This window comes from Condylura cristata, unplaced genomic scaffold (genome assembly GCF_000260355.1).
Source record: "Condylura cristata isolate star-nosed mole 26May11 unplaced genomic scaffold, ConCri1.0 scaffold00007, whole genome shotgun sequence".
In the NCBI taxonomy this organism is placed as follows: Eukaryota; Metazoa; Chordata; class Mammalia; order Eulipotyphla; family Talpidae; genus Condylura; species Condylura cristata.
Window position 1 is genome coordinate 14,899,357 of NW_004567108.1, and position 22,812 is coordinate 14,922,168.

Below are 22,812 nucleotides of genomic sequence, written 5' to 3' on the forward strand. Positions count from 1 at the left end.
CTCGGGTGCTCCCCGCTGCCTTCTGGGCTCATGGTAATACTGGGTTCATGTCTGCCTGGCGTGTGGACACTGTGTCTGGGGCTGTACCTGGCTCCAGGGTGACACCTGCCACTCCTCACAGGGCTCCGGGTTGCAGCTCTTGCTCAGCGGGGGAGGGGCACCCGCCAGGAACTGGCAGTGAAACGGCCTCAGGCCCCTGCGGTCCTTGCTGTCCACGCACTGGATCTCTCGGATCTGGAAGCCTCCACTGCAGTTTCTGGAGCACTGGATGGAGAGAGAGAAAAGGAAACACTAAGCCGTTGGCATCGGCCTTCAACCCCCTGATTCAGAGGGGATTTCACAAAGAAGTCCCAGGTTTCTGGTGGAAAGAGGGGTTAGGTTGAGTTCAGGTGAACCTCCATTTCCCTCACACAGCCTAGAAAAGAAGTCACTCAAGCAGCTCCAGATACTGGGCCATTCATGCCAGGGTCTGGTGGACAGGGACACACCCGCACACCCTCCGGGGTACGCCTGAGAGATGAGTTGTGGAGCAGGTTTGCAAGGCAAGATGCTGCTGTCCAGTGAACAGCCCTCTTGCTATTTATATAGTAATAGTGAACAAGCATGAGTGATTACGTTGACAATGGTGGGAGAAATGGGGTCCAGGAGAAACAAAGGCTGTCAACTCTATGGGGGAACAGGACTTCAAAGAGGTCAATGGGTGTCAGTTATGTAGGACACAGGGAAGGACATGTCGGCCACACAGACAGGGAGAACTTTCCGTACAGATGCTGGGTGTAATTGCCGAGCTACTCCCAGATCGTCTTGGACCCTGACCACATGGTCGATCAACGGTTACCTAGGTGTCCCGCCACCTCCTGATGTGGGCTATGTCTCAGGGCAGTCATGCAGGGTGCCTTGTCCAAGTTATTCACACACAGAGATGCCCAGAGAGGCCCCGGCACAGAGGTGGAGAAGAGGCCACAACGTTGGGGAACTGGGTGAGCAGTCAGGACAGGAAGTGGGCTGCCAGACACCAACCATTCTGCACCCCTCAGCTTCCTTTCCACATTGAGCCCAGCAATTAGATGACAGATTTGCTTTGTAAGCAGCAGCTGAGTCATGACTTAATTATACAGGGGCTATGTATGAGGATGCCGCTAACTTTAAGTGAAGTCAAAACAGTGTAGCATGTTGCACAAGCAATTATTTATGCAAATTTAATTTTCAGTCTGCTTTATCTGGGCAGGGAAAGGACAGCAGATGAAAACATGTGGATTCAAAAAAGCTCTGTACCTGTCCTAAGTTTCCTGTGTAAATTGGTAGAGGCCTGTGGTCATTCCTGTGATTTGCTCAAGGAAGTGAGGAGGAAGAAAGGGAGAAAGGCGAGGAACCTGCCTTAGCAAAGGCTTCCCAGAGACAGCCCTGCCTCCAGCCCCCCAAACACACTGGGCCGCATGACTTACCTTGCTCCAGTTTCCCACTTTCCAGCTGGCACAGGGGCGGAGGTGGCATCTCTTAGCTGGGTCGGGCCTCTGCAGAGCAGCACAGTCGGACTCCAGCCGGGTGCTGCACTCCACGCTTCGCCAGTAGGTGCCCAGCCCACATGTGGTGGAGCACTGTGTGGGCAAGGGAGAGAACACGGAGGCTGGGGGCCATCTTCCCAGACACACCCCAGAGTCAGGGGTTCTCAGTCCTGGCCACTCAATAAAACAACCTGCAGAACTTTTAAAAAGTGCTAGTGCTGGCTGCTGGTGGGAATGCAAACTAGTACAACCACTATGGAAAACTGTTTGAAGGTTCCTCAAACTGCTAAACATGGAATTTCCCTACGACCCAGCAATCCCACTCCTAGGTATCTACCCAAAAGACACAAAAACACTGATTGAAAAAGATATCTGCACCCCCATGTTTATTGCTGCTTTATTTACAATTGGAAAAACATGGAAGCAGCCCAAATGCCCAAAAGTAGATGACTGGATTAAAAAGATGTGATCCATATATACAATGGAATATTACTCAGCAACCAAAAAAGAGAAACACATGTCTTTTGCAGTAACTTGGATGGAGCTGGTAAAGATCATGCTGAGTGAGATAAGCCAGAAAGAGAAAGAAAAATACCGGATGGTTTCACTCATAGCAGGAGTATAATGGACCAGGCGAGAAAATAACAAAAATAATGAACAATCATATACCAGAGACATTTTGTAGGGGTGGAGTGGGGAATGGGACCAAAACGGGAGGGGGGGGGAGTGAAGTGCACGGGATTATGGTGATGGCACACGGGTGACATAGTGATGGGAAACCCGCGGGGATTACAATTGAGATGGAAAAAAAATGTACAAAATGATGTAAAAATAAACTTTTGTAAATTAAAAAAAAAAAAGTGCTAGTGCTGGTCCTCCCTGGTGGCCCAGTGGGTTGGAGCACAGCACTGAGAAGCTAAAGCCACTTCCACATGAGTTCGATTCCCGCCTGCCCCAGAGGTGACCACATGGTGCAGCAGACCTCTCCTGACTCGCCCGCTGCTCCCCTCAGCAGTGTACTCTTGTCAATCTGCTTGTTCTGCTCCCCGCTCTGTCCCTGGTGAATCCTCTTGCCCTCCGCATCTCTGGCCTGTACCCCAGTTCTGTATGAATAAATAAATCTTTAAAAAAAAAGTGCTAGTGCTGGGCCCTCCACCCCCCAAATAAATCTACCTGACCCTCTATTGGTAAACTGGGCATCAGTGCTTAAGAAAATTCTTCCATTGGTTCCAGTAAACAGCTGGGCTTGAGACTCCTTGGCTTATATACTAGGAAGAAAACCAATTGCAAGAAAGAAGCAAAGGACATTTGTTTCCCTTCAAAAATGGTCTGGGGTGAAGGGCTGGGGGCTGCAGGCAAACTGCTGCATTTCTCACCAAAGCTGTTCAGAGTGGGGTACATCCTCACCTCTGCTGCTTCCTCCCTACCCCTAGAGCACTCACTGACAGGCCTGCACTATCCCGCCCTGTGGCGAGCCTGTGGCACAGACTGCTACTGTGATAGTGTAGAACAAAGACACTGCAGCTTAGAGAGTCGGCTGCCCCAGGAGAGAGGCAGGGTCTTCCTGCCTCCACGCGTAGTGTGAAGTCTGTGATAGCAGCGTCAAAACCTTCTCGTGCTCCGATTTGACAGGAAAGTGTGAGGAGGGGCTGTGGAGTTTGCATTTCTACCACGTGAGCCTGTCACCAAGCTCCCAGGTGAGGGGTCTCTGACCACAGGTGCTGCAATATTCTGCTCTTCACCATCTGACCATCTGACCCAGTGCTGGAGAATCAGGTGGTCAGCTCTGGTGTAAGTGCAGTCCATTCCTCACAGGATGTTTTCATTGATTTATACTTGGATTCCAAGTCACAGGTTTAGCTTGGGGTCATCTGAAACATACACAAACTCTCTCCCTCGAAGCTGTGCTAGTTTACATGCCCAATTCCTTCAGACCATTGATACTAAATCATGATTTCAAACCTAGAGTCTGGTTTCAAACTTTAGGACTATTTATAGTGTGATGTTGGTGTCCACATTAATGACTTACCCTTTGAGACCACACTGAGGGGGGGCATGTACAGTGCTGGGCATGAACAGTCCTGCACCACTGACAGAAGGGAGAGGACAGGGGTCAAGGAGATCTCAGATCAAAGGCTAAGGAGCTTGCGAAATTACTTCTACCCATGAAATCAAGGAACGCACCACAGAAGAAGCACACAGCTTGACCCTGAAGAAAATGGCAGTGAAATCACACCAACAATAAACTCTTGATATCTGACTGCAAAACTGTGGCAACTAGAGGGAGAGGATGGTGGGATAGCTGTGGGGGAGGGGAGGGTCCAGTGGACGTGCCAAACACCTCAATGGGTCAATCTGATTTCAGGATATCTAGGCGGAGTCCCTTGTGGGGACACCTCAGCGAACACTTGCTTGTAACCACCAGAAAGTCACTCCCTTTAGGGACCAAATGTGAACCATAGTCCAATTGGAAACAAAAAATTTGAATGTCTGAATTGACCTATTTGTCGCCAGTACAGGCTGACTTTCAGGTGGTTACAAGCAAGTCATCAGGCTGTGGTGTTGCTTTGAACTACCCTGTGAGTGGAGCGTTTTTTTCCTGCCCACTTAGGGGCCCACCTGGTTTGTTTTTATGTCTTCTGACCCAGGAAGAAACAAACAGGGAAGAGGGTGATTTGCAGAGCAATGGGTCAGAGGTTACGACTTCCGCTCCATCACTCCTGAGTGCTGATTCAGGATGCTCACTTGCGATTCCCTTGGCTTCAGTTTCCTGCCTCTAAAATGGGGAAAAGTGACCAATGTCCTTGGGCCACGGAGAGGATTAAATGAGTGAAAATGCATGTTGATGAGCAGCAATCATGCCATCAAGGTACATGCTTGCTAAGTGTTCACTGTCAACACCCCCATTCGCAGCTCTTTAAAACAGCAAAGAAAGATGAGGACAATTTCAGGGGTCATGAAACACATTCTTTCCACAAATTAGATTACTCTAAGCAAGAAAAGCATTCTCTTCTGAACCTGGGTCTCTATTTGCAAATGGAAATAAGCTGTTTCTCCACTGCCAGGGAATAGGATCCCTCCCTTTAGGGACCAAATGTGAACCATAGTCCAATTATAAACAAAAAATTTGAATGTTTGAATTGACCTATTCGTTGCCAGTACAGTCAATCCCATGAACAATGATCCTGAATTTTACGGAGCTAAGCTGTCAGCTGGTGCTGAAATTCCCTAGGCAGACAACAGGTTTGTGCTCACCATCAGCCTGCATGTGCTCTTAGCCAAGGCACTGTAAAAGCCCCGCTTTCTTTACTGATAAATTGGTCTAAATGCGACCCTCCCTGCTCCCCAGGCTGTCAACAGGAGAAAACAAGAAACAACATAGGAAATTAGTTTGGTTGGGAAGCAGAGACGCTCTCTAAATGTACTGTTACTTCTTTATTAGCAATACTTCACCTCACCCTAGCAAGGGAGATGACTCATGAATTGTCACAAAAATGCTGAATGATGTAAACGTGGGATTATTGTGCTCTAAGGCCTCCTTTGAGTTGTCAAATAATTTTAACAACTTCCTATACTATGCATTCAAAATTCAAATGGGTGAGAAATTATTTTGATGCTGCAAAGGATGTAATTAGTTCTGAAAGTAGAAAAAGAAATATCTAGTCACATTCCTGAAGCCTGAAAATAGGGACCAACATGTAGTCACCCTCTTTATTTCCCTCTTCCTCTATATTCTAATTCTTTTAATGAGCCTCAGAGATTTTTTTATTCAAGCAAGCATTCAACAGACTAGAAAGAAATCATCACTGCAGTAATTGGTAGAATCATTTCAAATCATTCTCTTAGATTTTGATTCTAATCACACTTTCTGGACAGGCTGAACCTTGAGTCTCACTACAAGCTTCTGCATGAAATGTGGATACAGCCCCTGAGCTGTCCTTGATCAGACGCCTCTCCCAGTGCACAGTGGGACAGGACCCTGGAGCGGATCTCCACCAGCCCTGTTGCTCTGGTGAGAATGAAACAAGAACCTGAGTTCAGATTCTTCTCACTATCCCCTCATACAGACTTTGTTTTTTTGTTTTGTTTTGTTTTTTTTTAATATTTATTTATTTATTCATACAGAACTGGGGTACAGGCCAGAGATGTGGAGGGTGATAGGATTCACCAGACAGAGTGGGGAGCAGAACAGGCTGATGATCAAGGTACCCTGCTGAGGGGAGCAGTGGGCGGGTCAGGAGAAGTCTGCCTCGCCATGTGGTCACCTCCAGGACAGGCGGGAATCGAACTCATGCGGAAGTGGCTTTAGCTTCTCAGTGCTGTGCTTTAACCCGCTGCGCCACCAGGGAGGGCCCCAGACTTTTTTACTTGGACGTAGGGAGGAAGGCGGTTGTTGAGAGCATGGACCTACCTGCTTTCTGTTTTCTCCACACTAGACTATATCCCAGCCTCTGCCCCTCCTCCACCCAGTCACTGCCTGCAGATTCAGGTGTGAGGGAGGAAATGCACTCCTACCTCACTCCAGTTCCCAGCGACCCAGCGGGCAGGGCCGTGGCTTGCTGGGAGCTGCCTGTAGCTGGAGGCGTTCAGCAGAAACCCCTCAGCGATCAGACTTGTTGCATCCTCCTCAGTCAGGACTGGTGCTGACCTGTGCGTTAGGTTCATGTTGCTCAGAAGTTCTGGGGGGTCACGGATTGCTGACTTTTCCAAGGGCCCTGACCTGTGGTCTCCTCCCAGAGGGACTGTGGTACTGGCTGGCTTTGCAGTGAGCAGCCTCTCAGCTATGGGTGCACCACTCTCGGGGGCTGTCGCAGTCTGGCTGGGTAGCAGTCCCTGTGTCACTGTGCTGAAGGGCAGCCCCAAGGGGGCCCCTTTCAGAGGAGGTGTTGGCGGGGGTGCCAGTGGCAGTTCTGCTGAAGCATCATCTGCAGGTACTCTGATTTTGGTCCATGTTACAGAGTTGCTTTCAGTTGTGTTCTCAGGTGGGTCACTATCTTCTCCTGAGCCACTGTGGATCTCTATTTCGGGCTTTCTGGTCACAGTAGTAGAACCCGGAGTCGCCTGCCGGGTCACAGGGTTGCTGGAAGATGACAAGTGAGAGCCAGTCACTGTGGTGGCTACAAGATCTCCTTCTACAGTAGGAGCAGCGACTGACGTGCTGGCCTCCTCTTCCTTGGGGAGGATACTGACAGGCCAGGAAAAGAGGGTGGGCTGGGAAGTACTTCCAGTGGACATGGCATAATAGGGGTCCAATTCAGTGTGGGCTGAACTATTCTGCCAGTGTTTCCCATCCAAGGCTGTGGTAGGTGTGGGACCGTGAGGTGACACAGAACTTGTGCTCACAGGCTGAGGCAGTGCGGCTGTGGTCCGTGTGCTGGGGCTGGCTGTCGTTGGAGGCATGGGCTGCGCAGGGTCTTTCTCAGCTGTGGGTGGCTCTGTCCCAGTGGAAGTTCTGCTTCTGTGGGGTTTCAGAAATCTCCGTCTAGACGGGCACTGCTGGAGGCCACAGAGAGCTCGGCTGTTGGGTTTCCTTGTCACATCACAAGGCTCATCGTGGTTCTTGGCACAGGTGACACTGCGTGTCCGCACCCCACCACCACAGGAAACAGAACACTGGGGAGAGAGAGACGGCGGTTAGTCCAGCCAGCAAGCGCTGGTTCTCACGCTCGGCTTTACGGCTCATTCGTACAGGCCAATGCCAACTCACCTGTGCAGCTAAAATTCTCATCTACCTTTATGTTTGGTTTCTGTGTCTTTTAGTTTCCCATGGAAACAGGTATCTCCTGGAGAAAACCTGGGGCTGACATCCAACCACTGAGTCTCACAAACTACAAAGCTCGATACAGTAAAAACTAGTCTCTCTGGGCTTTGAATGTTGCACACATATGAACAAGTCACCTAGTCTTTCCAAGAGATGGTAATATTATCTTTCTTGGGGTTGTGGTGGTATCGCACGAAGCCCCAGTTTTTAGTTATTCTCTGGGTTCTATTCCATTCGTTTTAATGAACATTTCCTTTTATATTTAGAAAATACCCATTATACCTCAGAGAGTCTTCCCAGGCACTAGAAGGTCAATTTTCACTTGCCTCTGCTAGGTGGAACCGGATTAAAAGCTACACAGTGAGCACGCTCACACATGTAAATAGCCAGGACTTTCCCTGAAATTTAAAGTGTGAGTATCAATCAAAGGTGGGAGCTACGCTTTCTGAAGAGCTAGGTGAGTCCCTTGGCATGGGCTGACGTAACATGTGTGCATGTTTCCCTCTGCAGGGTTCCCTCACATTCTCTAGGGCACGCCAAAGCACAGGCAGCCAGGCTGGCAGGAGGGGATTCCGAACACGACAGCTCTTCCTCTGGATTTAGTATAGAGAACACTTATACATCAGTCAAAGCAGCTGCAAGCCACATAGAGCTACTACATAATACTAAATTTCCAGATTTTAAAAAAATCATACCAAACTGTTTTAGTTTTAGCTTTCCTTTCCAAAGACATCTGACATCTACCAGTTAAACAACCCCTGAATACAGACTATCCAGGGACCTTTGCTGTCTCTTCCCACCTGTCCTCCTTATATTCCTGATATGATAGCAAGTTTTTTTTTGTTTTTTTTTAAGATTTATTTATTTATTCATACAGAACTGGGGTACAGGCCAGAGATGCGGAGGGTGAGAGGATTCACCAGGAACAGAGTGGGGAGCAGAACAGGCAGACCGACAAAGTCCACTGCTGAGGGGAGCAGCGGACAGGTCAGGAGAGGTCTGCCGCGCCATGTGGTCGCCTCCGGGGCAGGCGGGGATCAAACTCATGCTGAAGTGGCTTAAGCTTCTTAGTGCAGTGCTTTAACCCGCTGTGCCACTAGGGAGGGCCAGCAAGTTTTTTAAAGATGGGGAGTGCTCATGTTAATTGCTGCTTTATTTACAATTGGAAAAACATGGAAGCAGCCCAAATGCCCAAAAGTAGATGACTGGATAAAAAAGATGTGGTACATATATACAATGGAATATTACTCAGCAACCAAAAAAGAGAAACACATGTCTTTTGCAGCAACTTGGATGGAGCTGGAAAAGATCATGCTTAGTGAGATAAGCCAGAAAGAGAAAGAAAAATACCGGATGGTTTCACTCACAGCAGGAGTATAATGGACCAGGAGAGAAAATAACAAAAATAATGAACAACCATATACCAGAGTCATTTTGCGGGGATGGAGTGGGGAATGGGATCAAAAACGGGGGTGTGGGGAGGGAAATGCATGGGTGATGGCACACGGGTGACTTGGTGATGGGAAACCCGCGGGGATTACAATTGAGATGGAAAAAAAATGTACAAAATGATGTAAAAATAAACTTTTGTAAAAAAAAAAAAAAGATGGGGAGTGCTTAAGTCTCAGTGGATTTCAAAATCTCCAGGACGTCCCTGGTAGTTCTACAAGCCGTAGAGGCAGAAACTGTTATTTCATCGCCCACAGGAGAGGAAACCAAGGCCCACAGATTTGTGTGAAAGGCTGCAAATCAGTGACAGAGTAAACATCAAATTTATCCCATGTCCCTCCCCAGCTCCCCAAAAAAACAATCTAATGCAGTACTCTGGACAAGTAGCCATCCACTGAGTTCGCTTATTGACTTAACCAAACTCCTGAATTCTGAAGTCACCCAAAGGCAGAAACTGCTCTTCATCCATAACTGAATTCCAGAATAGATGTTGGGGGACCCTGGTCTTTTAATACATATTCATTAATTGACTTTTACCTGGGAAAAGTCAAATGGTATGGAAAATTCTTACCATGAGTATGGGTGGTTTTTAGCTATGCTTTCTTGTAGTCTCAATTTCCTCTGTGTGAGAAAATAATACTGATGTAGAAAATTTCCCCTTCCTTTTGTTCCAATCAGGCATAATCATTCACTGAAATTTGACAGCTCTTTGAAATCATCTCCTTTGAAAAGCTGGAGAAGGTTTGTAAGTGCAGACTAATGTTCAGCTGAGGGAGTGTAAATTGCACATTTGGAATCAACCAATAAAGCTATGAATTTAAGATGTCAACAGAACACTTAAAACATCCACCAAGTTTGCTTTGATATAATACTAATATTTGTTAAGGACATTGCTTCATGGACTGAAAAATGCACATTAATTTCCCACTAAAATGGAGTGCACCAGCTAAGAGTCTCAGAGTGTGTGAAGATAATTAATCCTTCATTAATTTAGTCATCTGGAGTCCTTTCCTATTTTTAGATTAGAATCTCTTGAGTTTTCAAATCACCACTTTGTAAAAATTTATCAATCCATCTAAGCTTCATATATCTAAACAATTTTCCACCCTGCTGCCTCAGGCAGGCTGGATTTTGAGAGCTAATTCATAAATGAGGCCCATCGTTAAAACTATTTTCGAGCAGCAGGTACATGTAACTCCATCTGGGCTTTTCTTTCCCAAAAAATGTCAAAGTAGACAGAAATAATAGGATAATGTGGTTTCCTTTTCTTTCTCTTCATTCCTTTGTTTGTTTGTTTTGACTTGAAATGTCTCTAATTCCCATAGGGAATTTAGACTTCACTGTACACCTCTACAAACACTTTGAAAATACAAAGGCATATCATTATGTGCTCTCTACTCCCACACTGTACAATTAAATAAAAGAGCTGTGAAACCAGAAAGTAGCTTAAACTCCATCTGCCATTATTAACACTCTGCAATGCATAGCAACTAATAATAATTAACGCCCACCTTTAAGGCTGCCGTGAGGATTATATGAGATGATTGTCTTAACGCTGGGCATGATGAATAGAGAACAAGTAACGGAAAGCTACCACTATCACTATTATAATAGCGACATTGGTGATGATAATAAGGCATGGGGAGTCTCAATTTCTAGTGTCCACATAGAGCTGAGGAAGGTGTGAGACGAGCACCTGTCTCATAATGCAGCTGTAGGCATGTCTCAAAAACACTGTGAATATGGAGAACCACATATTCTGCAGGTTTACATAAAAAATAGCTATTTAGTTGTTTATTTACTTAAAATATATTAGGCTTTGATCTTTTAAAACAGAAGATTATTCTAGACCAAAAATTGGCCTGAAGGCAGATGATGGGCTAAATTATATCCACTAACACTCATTTTCTCACTTGCTTAATCAGACCAAAAAAAAAAAAAAAAGAGGGAAAATGGAATTAGATACAAAAATGGAACTAGTGGGCATCATTTAAAAATTAGAAAACTTCAGGCCCTCCCTGGTGGGGCAGTGGGTTGGAGTGCTGCACTGTGGAGCTAGGTCAAGTTGTGGCCACTTGCGAGTTTGATCCGCCGCAGAGGTGACCCACGTGGCGTGGCAGACCTCTCCTGACCTGCCCACTGCTCCCCTCAGCAGTGTGTTTCAGTTAATCTGCCTGTTCTGCTCCCCACTCTGTCTCTGGTGAATCCTCCCCCACATACTCACCACCCTGCACCTCTGGCTATACTCTAGTTCTGTGTGCATAAATAAATGGATCTTTAAAAAAAAATTAGAAAACTTCACTGTAAAATTCCAGGCTTCTAGTTCTTGCAATGCCACATAATCTGCAACTATTGGTCTGATTCCCAAATGGCAACTCAAAACGTCACTAATGGAGAGCTGGGTCTGAGGGGAGTTTCTGTTTCCAGCACACCTATTGCTCACCCCATCTGCTTTCCTTACCCAGTAGACACAGAATCTTCCAAATAAGTAGAGCACTGTAAATGTAGGCCCCATGGGAAGGTGTGACCCATCTACCGTCTACATTGGGCCTTGCAACTGACTTGCCTTTTCTCACTGTCTGTCAGAACAGGCAGGGCTGCTTGGTATTCAGCCCACACTTCCTCCAATGTATCTCCTGACTGTGCGATCTCCCGAGAGCTGTCAAGCTCTTCAGAGGAGATAAATGCAGGACACAGGGCATACTTAGAACTCATCTCAGTTGTAGTTTCAGAATGCACAAAAACAAATTGTGCTATGATTACTTTATAATTTTGAACTCTGTGCCAGGCAAGCCTCTTGTCAATCTGTTACTGTCCTCCCTGGAAGTTATCATGCCCTCATCTTCTACCACTCCTAAACTGAGGCCTCAAGGGAACCCCCTGAGAAAGAGGCTAAATTAGTGGACTCTACTCACCTGAGGTGCACTCTCTGTGTTTGTGGGGGGTGGGAGGGGGCTCTCAACTGGCTGAGAGTCAAAGTACTGAGAGAGTTTATTTAAAAACAGAGAGTTTAGGCTAAAGCACTAATAGGAATATTATTTTAGGCATGGAAACATTAAATTCATAATCTCAGGAATGTATAATGAATGACTAGATTTAATTCTAAAATCAGCTTCAAAAGTAAACTAAACACTCAGGTACCAGTGATGGGTTGAACTGAGACCCTCAGCCCCCCAAAAGATATAAAGGCTCTTAACCCCTGCCCACCACCTCCCCCTGTACCTCAGAATGTGGACTCAAATGGAGATGGAGTCTTTAGAGGCAGGCAAGGTAAAGTGAAGTCACTAGGTGAGCCTTCATTAACTATAACCCTTGTCCTTATGAAAAGGAGAAACTTGGACATAGAGACAAACACATAGTGACAATGTCATGTGGAGGTGACAGCAAAGGTCAGGGTGGTTAAGTCTACCAGCTATGGAAGCAACCCACCAGCCTCAAGGAGAATGGCAAGAGGCTGACTGGCCCTCACAGACTCAGAAAAAACAATGACAACGTTGACACCTTGACCTTGGGCTTCCAGTCTCCAGAGCTGTGAGACAACACACTTCAGTTGTTTAAGTCACCTAGTTTGTGGCACTCTGTTCCACCATTCATAGCAAAGTAATGCAATAACTTAGATAATTAAAAAAATAATAATGACTAGAATCAACATGGTGTCCAGCAGATTTTATGTGAATCCTTGTTTCCAACAACGTTGTTTAAATGATCCTCCAGGAAACCTAGCAAAGCTGGCATCTGGAAAGAACTGAGGTGTTGGCACCTGCAGATGTCTCAGGCCAAAAGAAAAGGTGGAGTTTAAAATATCAGGTGTTCAGCCCAAGAGAAACATTTCGTACAGAAATTCAAATGGGAATTTTAGGAGTAGGTTACTTAGGAGCTGGTAGTTTTGGGACAATTAATTTAACTCCCAAAGTTTTAGGTTCATCAGTTGAAAAATAGGGGAATTAATGAACTCTTATCAACCTTATAAAGCTATTTTAAGGGTTAAATGAGATAATGCAATGTGGTGGAAAGTACCCATGAAAGATGGAGGATATCACTCACTTCAATAATAGATGATAATGTGAACAGATTGCACTATATTAACTCATTTAATCCTCTTAACATGTATCCTCATTTTAGGCATGGAAACAAGTCGTAGAAACCTAATAGTAACCACAGAGAGATTACGTTTGCAAATCTAATAAGCAATAAAATAAAGCCAGGATTTGAACTCCAAAGTTTATGCCTTTGCCAGTAGATAGCTATCTCTCATAAATCATCCCATACAAAAAGGAGCCACATAAGCTCTGAGACTTCATCTTCACTTACAAAAAACAGAGTCCCCCTTCTTTAACCTAAAAGCTCAGAAAGTAGGTTGGGCAAAAGTGTGCTAAGGTTTTTGTTGAAACTGGAGATGAGGAGTGGGTTCAGGCCTCCAGAGAGCATGGGCTTAGAAAGGGGAGGAGAACCCTCACTTCTCTTAACTCAACTCCTCCTCTGACTCCTCTTGGGTTAGGGATGATTGTGCCCATCTCACATAGTTAAGCCAACCTACCCTTCATGGCTTGGGTCAGCAGGGGAGCAAGATAGACAATTCAAGGACTTGCCTTTTCTCCTTCCCACCTTGTTGGCCTGGCAACAAGAAGTCTAAGAGCTTCAAGATTCTTGAGTCTTTTGGTCCAGTTACCTTTAGCATCAGACTCATCCAGGTGGCCCTACTGGCTCAGCGCTGACCAATGTCCAGGTATTACTAGAGCACTACCCTGCCACCGTCAGTGCTGATCTTAAGACAAAATCCAGATCCTAAATATTGTATACAGCAAGAATTACTAAACCAACCTTAAAAAAATAGGCACAGTTAGGATGTCAAAGACATTCTACTATATTCCAGCAAAGTCCATTAATAGGCTAATGTGTACAGACATTATTAAGGAAAAACCATTTGATGAATATTTTGCTGCTGATTTAACTAAAGGCAACTCTCCTGACATCTCCTGAATGAAGGCAGCAAACTCAATCTTTATTCTTGACTCCAGCAAGTGGGAAATAGAAACTGGATTCCATGTCTGTTGTCAATCCACTATGCAATGGCCTCTATTTGGAATAAAAGACATGAGTATTTGTCGCATTGAGCCAACTTTTTGGCCTCTTGTCCTCTGGTTAAGGCACATCATCTTGCTCCCCATAAACATGAGCACAATAAGAATGACTATTCAGCCAAATGTGTAATTACAGTCCTTTGAAAAACCAAGGTGCTGGCAATTAGTAAATTTTTCATGACAAGGACTATTAACTGCTTCTGGTGCCCACACTCTTTTGGCAAACAGATTTAATGGACCAGTTACAATACCTCCATTCAGCCTTATTTTGACAACACTGTAATTTACAGCAATCTAGGTTACAGTGGACTAATAAGTCAGGCTAGCTACAGGCTATCATTCTATCTTCCCAAGAACATCAGGGGGGACATTCTGGCCCATTGTTGCATGCATTGTGCATATATCAGTAGCACACCTATATTAGTCTGTAGGTTTTTCCTTACATGCATACCTTTGACTTTTCTTATTTTAGTCCTATGTCCTCATTTAATAGGAGGTTCTTACAACAGAGGGACTATATTTCCTATTTGTTTTTCATTTTCACCCAGTTGCCCAAGAAAGGGTCCTATACAGAAGTAGAAGTTAACTAAACCTATGAAGAGTTTTAGGAATAAGTTTATCAAAGTAGCTATATTCAAATAAACATTTTCTGTGTTTGAATAGCATCAGAGACAGTACATTTGTTTATATAATTTTTAGAATTCTTTAAATAACACGTTTAGGGCACCTATAAAATGAATGAAAAGCAATCTCATTTCCTTATAACCAAATAGCAGTTTTTAAGCACTAAGGTTTTATACAAATTGATCATATCCCTTATTTATCATACTTAATGCTAACTGATTTTCTGTGGCTTTCAGCTGACTCAAGTGCCTTCCATTTCTCCAAAGAGAAGTCATAAGAGAAGTTACTGAAATGGGCAATGGTAGCATGATTGCGGAAATCATGACTGTGGAAAGCACTTCCTAAGGAAGTTTGTAAGTCACCTGCCATCTATAAAACCTGCCCTGTTGGTTTTTCAAAAGACCACTTATTTTCTAGCCATGATTTAGGTCACTGACTAAAACATGCACAGAAAAGCAGAGCGTAGGTCTCTGGAGACTTCAGAGCCATGGCGAAAGGGCTTCACTTCTCCTACCGTCTCTGGGGCACAGGACTGAGAGCACCAGTCTCCACAGTGACCCAGAGAAAATGGCAGCCTGGGTGTTTTTGTTTGTTTGTTTGTTTATCTAGTCTTCTAGCCTACTCATTTCTGTTTATTATATTCAGAATTCAATCACATTGTTTTTGGGAAAATAAAGCATTTATTTGAATTTGCAGACCCTTAATAGTAAACATCATAAACTTTGTTTGGATCTGACCTGACACATGTGCACAGAGGAAGATTTGGGGGGTTCGCCATCTATCAGATGCACCCCTCATCCTTCCACTACTATAGTGGCATGTCTTTGGTTTTTGCTAACTCTTGCAGTTCTAGTGAAACCTAAGAACCGGTCAATGTTTAGCAAACCAGTTCTGGGGTGGGTGGTGATCCTTGATTTGCTACCAATAGTTTAACAATTGATCAGCAAAAGTCCTGAGGATTTAACAACTAACTACTATGTGCCTCTGTGAGCTGAATCCAGCTCATCCCTGGCAGGCATTTGACCCTAACTGAGTGAGAGAAATTTCTGGAAGAAGAGGAGTTAAGCAAGGAAGTGTACCAAGTAGTAGGAGGTACAAAAAAGAGGTCAGAGGTGATAAATATTGGTCAATGGTTAGGATCACTTCAGACAGTGAATGAAGAGTAATGGGTGTGGGGGGCAGGTGAAGCTTGACTAAAGCCAGCTTCCCTGTTAACTCCTGAGCTCACCTCACTCCAATTGCCTACTGTCCAGTCGGATGGACACAAGATGTCTCTGTTGCAGGAAATGAGGGTCTTGGGCTTCAGCAAGTGTTGGCAATCTTTAGCAGAGAGGGCCTGCTCATCAGAGCCCATGGTCTGGATGCACAGCACAATTCGTTTCTTCTCTCCATAGGGGCCACATGTTGTTGAACATGCTTCCCACTCACCTGACCACCACCTGCAGACACACAGAAAGGTGAGAGATGTCCAAGAGTGTATGCACGTTTCATTCAACCACCAGAAAGAGAAATCCAATGCACATATTTTATAATATGTCCCAAGGATTATATACCATGACCAAGTGGAATTTATCCCAGGAATACAAAGATGGTTTAACATTGTGAAACAGTCAGTGTAATACATGACATCAACAAAAGTAAAGATAAAAATCAGATGATGGTATCAACAGGTACAGAGAGAGCATTTAACACGTTTCAGCACCCATTCATCATAAAAACTCTCAACAAGATGGGGATAGGAGGAAACTACTTCACAAAATAAAAGCAAATATAATACTCAATGGTGAAAAATCAGAAGTTTCCCCATTAAGACCAGGAACATGACAAGGATGCCCACTGTCAGTATCCTTACTGAATTTAGCATTAGAGGTTTAAGCTAGAGCAATCAGAAAACCACAGGAAATAACAGGGATCCAGACTGCAAAGAACAAAAAAAACAACATCTGTCATAATTTGTATAAAATATCATACGAGCTGCATAACTGGTCCATTTCAAAATTTTGCTCATAATCAATAAGTTGCATCCCTGCACTCAGCTTAAGATGTACTGGACCAAGCTGCTCTTACAACTGAGAGATGAAGTAGTATGACGAGCACCCTGAGAATACGCATCCTACAGAGCCTGCCTGACTGTAGCTCCCTAAGGAAGTGACATGTTTGTGCTGTTCCAAAATACTTTTGCATCATACTAAGTGATGTTTCAAGGAGAACGACAAATACCAGATGATTTCACTAATATGGAATACACAGAAATAAAACAAAGGGTTACATACAACCTAACCAAAGCCAAACCCTAGACATCTCTCTGTAGAATCAAGGCTGCCAGCCAGAGAGGGAGAGGGAGGGTGTGAAGAGTGTGTAGAGGGCGCCCAATGGACGGTGCAGCAGGAATCTGGGAACCTTGGTGGCAAGTATGCTGTGGTAACAAAACTCAGAAGAGGGGCGAGCCTCACCTCTGAATCATGTACTATTGCAAGCCAAAGTTATCTCAATACAACAAGACACAACTCTTTGCAGAGTCGAAAGGCTTGAGGAACTCTGCTAGTAACCAGGACATGACCAATCCATGTATTGTTGTCTATCACAGTATCACAGTGCTCAAATACAAGGTAGCTGTTTTATAGTTAATACCATTGTCTCTCTCATAGGAAATACTGGGTGCTTAACATATACTTGCTGGAGAGATTAAGACCAAAGTACATTAAACAGTAAAAAACAAAAACTTGAATTCCAGGAAATACACAGATGTGGTTTTCCAAAAACAGCCAATGCACCAGAGAGAGCAGCTCTGAAGAGTCAGGTAGGAATCCCAGGCCACGTGTAGTGATTGATATTTAGCGAGTGCGATGTAGTGGTAGGGGTCACTGCTGTCAGGTAGAGCGAATGTGATGGAAACATATGATGTCTGCAGAATACAGGCGGTTGGTAGCTTTAGAAAGGTCCTCTTTCCTGGCCCACCCTTCCCTTCCAAGGTATAAGGAAAATGGCATTACACACAGAACCTAGGCCTCATCCTCCCTCCCCAGAAGTCCCTATTCCTTCCCAGCAGAGGCCTTACAGGTGACTAGTGAGGTGGGTATAGCACCTCTGTCCTGCCTCCACAGAGGTGGAGTCCAGGGTCCTCCCTCACAGCCCACCTCTTGCCCACAGAAACCACAAAACTGCACTGAGAATAAACCTGACTGAGAGAACGCCTGGCCGGTGGGTCCTGACTGAACCGAGCAGAGACCAGCATTGCTCACCTAAGCTGACCTGTCCAGACTCACTTGTTTGACGGATGGCAGCAACCAGTCCCATTGTGCTTAACAGAACTTTAGTGCATCTTCTCAGAACCAGAATGAATGACGGAAGCAATAACCCAAATATGCCAGTTAAGGTCAATGGATAATGACATGTCAGAAGGAAAGGTTTCTTTCTTCTTTTATCTGTCTTTCCTTCCTGCTGTCTGACTTCTGCCCTTTCTTCTCCTCTTTCCTTTCCTCCCTCCCCACACATCTCTCTCTCTCTTCAACATAAGCCCCTCATAAAACAGCCTAGTACCTTCTAGGATCTCAATACCTTGTTTTCTCCTTTATTTGTTTCCTTCCACTGCTGCTCATTTCTGCACAGTATTTGATGTCTTCCCTCAGGCATAGCCCCCATTTTCATCCGTTTCCTGCCCCTCCCCTGCTTAAGCCTCAGATCTATAGTTGCTTACAAGTTTTGTCTTCTTTTTGTTCGTGTGTCCTATATTCCTCCTGTAAGTGGTCATCCAATATTTTTCTTTTACCTCTAAATTATTTCACTGAGCATAATCCCTTCCAGCTTCCTCCATGTTGCTGCGAATGACATGTTGATCCATTTTGATAACTTATTCCATTGAGTATTTATACCATATTTTCTTGATTCGGTCATCTGTCTTGAGGTATTTAGGTCATTTCCATATCTTAATTATTATAAATAGTGCTACAATAACCATAAGGGTGCAGGTTTCCTTTTGAGTTCATGTTTTTGTGTCCTTTGGGTAGATTCCTAGGAGTGGAATTGCTGGGTCACAGAGTAGATCCATTTTTAATGATTTGAGGGTTCTCATACTAGGACCCCAATATCTTATATTAATATGGCTAGCAGCAAATGAATACCTCTATTGCTGGAGTCCTCAAGAAAGCTGACTGTGTCCCCAGGAGACACCTGGTAATGTTTGGAGAAAGCCACACAGCCTGCTATCACTGAACAATGACTACTCTAGGTCTGACATGACTGTAGGCAGACACAAAGTGCCAGCTGTCATCAGCACATACCTGGGTGGGCAGTCCCTCTCATGGCACTTCTTCTGTCTCCCGTTGGGCTGTGTTTCTGGGTCACAGAAGGTAGCTTTCACCATCCCATGGCCTTTCTTCATGCACTGGGCAGTCTGGCGGCGGATGCCTGGAGGGAAGACAGAAAGAATGCCACTGACCCGTACGTCTCACAGCACTAAATTAGCTGGAAGTGTTTACTTGGAAAGGGCACTCAATACGAATGAGAATCAAATTCAAGTTATTTCGAGAAGATTTCCATTCTTTGTGCATTGTAAAGACTCAGTACATCTTAATGGATGCTGGGAGTGAAAGATCATTTAAGAATCTTTATTATATAAAGAACTACAATGGGGTCCTCCCTCGTGGCACAGTGGGTTAAAGAGCAGCACTGCAGCATGCATTCGATTCCCAGCCAGGGAGCTGACCCACATGGTGCAGCAGACCTCTCCTGACCCGCCCGCTGCTCCCCTCAGCTGTGTACTTCGTCAGTCTGCCTGTTCTGCTCCCCACTCTGTCTCTGGTGAATCCTCTGCACCTTTTGCCTGTACCCCATTCTGTATGCATAAATAAATAAGTCCTTAAAATAAATTTAAAAAAGAACTACAATGGTTTCCTACAGCAATCCTGATCATCTTGAGCAGGGCTAGTACTGACTGTTACCACCTGGTACTTGAAACTGGAACACTGGTTTCACAAAGATAGGATGCCCTTGAAGAGAATGTAATATGATCTAATCTTGAAATTTGGAAGACCTTGAGCTAGTAGTTCACATAATACACAAATGATGTTCAGTACAGCTGTGATTCCCTTTAAAATTTCTATTTCCCTAATAACTTTGAAACATCCCATCGCAGCCCTTTAACTCTAACTCAGTCATGCAACATGCACTGACTGCATGAAGCAGGAATTCTGCTTCCAGTGTGTGAGAGTGTATATTAGAGAAGCTCCAGTATTAGGTAGTAAGTCGATTAGGTGTTCACAAATGTGCTGTAGAAATGTCTATAACAGGCCTCCGTGGTGGCACAAGGAGTTAAGTCTCAGTATTATCAAGCTATCACCAGCCAGTGCAGACTGAGTTTGATCCCCAGCCAGGGAGCTGACCCAACAGGTGCAGCAGACTTCTTTTGTCTCACCTGCTGCTCCCCCCAGCACTGTATTTCAGTCAATCTGCTTGTTTTGCTCCCCACTGTGTCTCTGGTGAACTCTCTCACCCCCTCCCCCACACCTCTGGCCTATACCACCGTTCTTGTACACATAAATAAATAAATCTTTTTTTTTTTTTATGTGAATGTGATCTTTCTTGCTCTCAAAACATCCTACAGTCTGTCATTTTTCAGATCACTGAAACCCTGTATAAGGAAAGATGACAGTAAAGCTTCAATGTATTGAACCTGTGAGGTTTTTATTTCTTGTTCTGGTAGCAGAATTTCCCCACCTAGTTCTTGGCAGCATGGAATCACCCCAAAGCTTGACTTTGTAAGAAGAAGCTACTGTCCTAGTAGATATAAAAAACTGATAAGCTGAAGAGAGAAAAAGAAGACTAGGCAATGTGGAGAGTTGGTTTTATTTTGCACTTGGCCCTGATGCGTAGAAGACATGGGTGGGTTTTCTACTTTTGTGTTCTTTCGACCCCATCAGCACCATGGTTTCTAAGTCTTTCTGCTTTGGTTTCTCAGAAACATGCAGCCTTTCTTCAAAAAAACAAAAACCTTCCATGTAGACTAGCGTAGAAAGATGGTAAAAAAAAAAAAACCCAAAAAACTGCCTTGCCCTTTTGACCAGGACCAGCACACCACCCCCACAGAGGCCCTGGGGCCATGTTGCAGAGCCCTGAGGCCCACCGGCACAGAGAGCCCACGAGCCGCCGTCATGCTGCCTTTATGATTTATCTGCGGCCGCAGTTTCTCACCCATCCCGCACGTCACGCTGCACTCGGTCCAGGGACTATACTGCCAGAAGTACATCAGCTGCCCCACGTCATTGTCAAGGCCATCCTTCCGGACTGTGTACTCATACTTGATGCCAGGGTTGGTCACCTGGAACAGAAGCTGAGAAGCAAGAGAGGGCCCATGTCAAACTCAGCCAGGACTTCATACTGGCTCAGTCCTGTAAAGGCAGCGCACGACGTCTGTGCCGTTAAGTGATTTTGGCGCATCTGCTGGGATAAGAGAGGTGAAGTGGAGACAGCCCTGCCCCTAGGCTACCTCTCTCTACCTCTACATCTGTATCTCTATCATCTAGTCTTCTCTGTTCTACTACTACTGGCTGAATTTCCGGGGGAACTTCAGTTCATGTAAACAGAGAGATCTCATCATTTGGGAATTGCACTGAAGGAAGAGTGGGGTGCTCCCCTCCAACGACACCTCACCTCGTGCCCTGTGTACTCACCAACTTTGTAATTATGGGCGAGTTAATCTCTGTGCCTCGGTGTCCCCATTTACATCGTAAGGATGATAACAGGGTTTCTATTTGTAGGGTTTCCGTGAAATTTAAATAATGAATGTAAAATAATTCGATATGATAGAACAGTATTTGGCATGTAGTTAATGCACCATAAGCAGTAATTGTACCATTGTTGCTACCTTATGGTACTATTCTCTAGCTCTCGGGCTGATTAGTTCTTTTTAAAAAGAGTGAGAAGTTTTAATAGTCAAAAGTTTTAGCCTAAGCATGGTATTCTTAGGACCTTCCTCTTCTACAACAATTGACTTAGCACACGTTAAAAATGGATTCATCTTAAAATTAGAGGTTGTGAGTTGGGCTGCTTCATAGGTTGGGGATGCACATCTATAAATCCTTTCCAATGTTGGCAGGTAAATCATAAAGATTTCTGGACACTTTCATGACACAGTTGTCAAGCCTTGAGCTCCGACTTCCCAGAGTGCTCTGTTCCTCTGGTTCTGCTTCCCACTATCACCTGTGTATCCTTAGGTCTGACCCCTCCCAAGCCACCTGCCACCCTGTACTGGCAGCTTTGCCTGTACTGGCATTCTTAATCTATTCTTTTCCAGTCGTGCTCGGCCAACATGAAACACAAACAACATGAAGAGCGCATACTGCATTCTAACCCCTCTCCTGGATGAGTTCACCAAGTCAAACCTTTTCCCTGAGGCCAACCACGTTGTCACATGTGAAAGAGCCACATCTGTTCCTCACTTTTGCTGGAAACTACTTGGCAACTCTCTGACCAACAGAGACTGATGGTGTCCTTTTAGCCTTCAGGAACTCATCCTCACATACACGACCTGTGTCCACCATACTGAGACAGACCTCCCGGAGGATGCTCTTAAGACCCCTGGCATTTCATTATGGGCATTTAAGCAACTTTGGACAAGAAAAGATCAATAGCATAAACCCCTCCCTGTTTCTTGTTATAAATTGCTTTAAGGTTCTTGATTCATCACCCCTAGTGAATACCTAGGAAAATTAGATAACTCCAAGCAATGTATGCATCAGCAGTTCCCGCCCCTGGTGCTTTACCTGGATCCACACCGACTCATTGGTGGGTCCTGTGGCCATAAGTTTCTCCAGGTCTCCTTTTCTGTCATACTGAAAGGTGGTCCCTGCCAGCTTGTAGTTCCCATTCCACTGGATAATAAACCCTCCATTGAGGTAATACTTTTCAGGGTCTTCACTACGGATGGCCAGGAAGTTTCCAGCTTCCTCAATCTCCATTACCCGTATGTCCCTTGCTCCCTTTGGTATCAGTCCAATGTCGACATAACCTAAGGAGAGAAGGTTTAATCATGAAAAAGGTGCAGTAGCTTGACTGAACACACCCTATTTCTGCTCTGTCCCTTATCCTCATCCCAACATCACCATATGATGCCTCGGGTAAGTAAGTGGGATTGGTAGCAGCACTGATGATGGGGGATTTTAAAGATGTGGCCAGGAGCAGAATTCTCAGGAGGTTTGTGATTCAGCATTCAGTTTTACAAAGAGGATGAACAAATGTAGATTGGATTCTGAAACTTGTGTGGCTGATCCAGCATTTATTTTTCTATGATTGCATGTTTAGTTGAAAATTTTACAGCCCCTAGCTGCTGCCCCATTTTTGCAGCTATCAGATTAATCTTTCTAAACACCGCAGTGGTTACATCCTTTGCCTTATC

General features: G+C 44.8%; 1 protein-coding gene across 1 annotated transcript in view; it reads right to left on the bottom strand.

Moving 5' to 3' along the window:
* Positions 1 to 22,812, bottom strand: part of ADAMTS12 (ADAM metallopeptidase with thrombospondin type 1 motif, 12) — a 167,608-nt gene that overhangs the window by 12,600 nt on the left and 132,196 nt on the right. The window contains exons 15-21 of the mRNA XM_004678408.2: positions 22,181 to 22,425; positions 20,610 to 20,748; positions 18,701 to 18,827; positions 15,649 to 15,859; positions 6,021 to 7,118; positions 1,446 to 1,598; positions 88 to 264 (exon numbers count right to left, since the gene is read on the bottom strand). Coding sequence (XP_004678465.1) covers positions 88 to 264; positions 1,446 to 1,598; positions 6,021 to 7,118; positions 15,649 to 15,859; positions 18,701 to 18,827; positions 20,610 to 20,748; positions 22,181 to 22,425 — 2,150 coding nt within the window. The remainder of the gene's footprint in view (positions 1 to 87; positions 265 to 1,445; positions 1,599 to 6,020; positions 7,119 to 15,648; positions 15,860 to 18,700; positions 18,828 to 20,609; positions 20,749 to 22,180; positions 22,426 to 22,812) is intronic.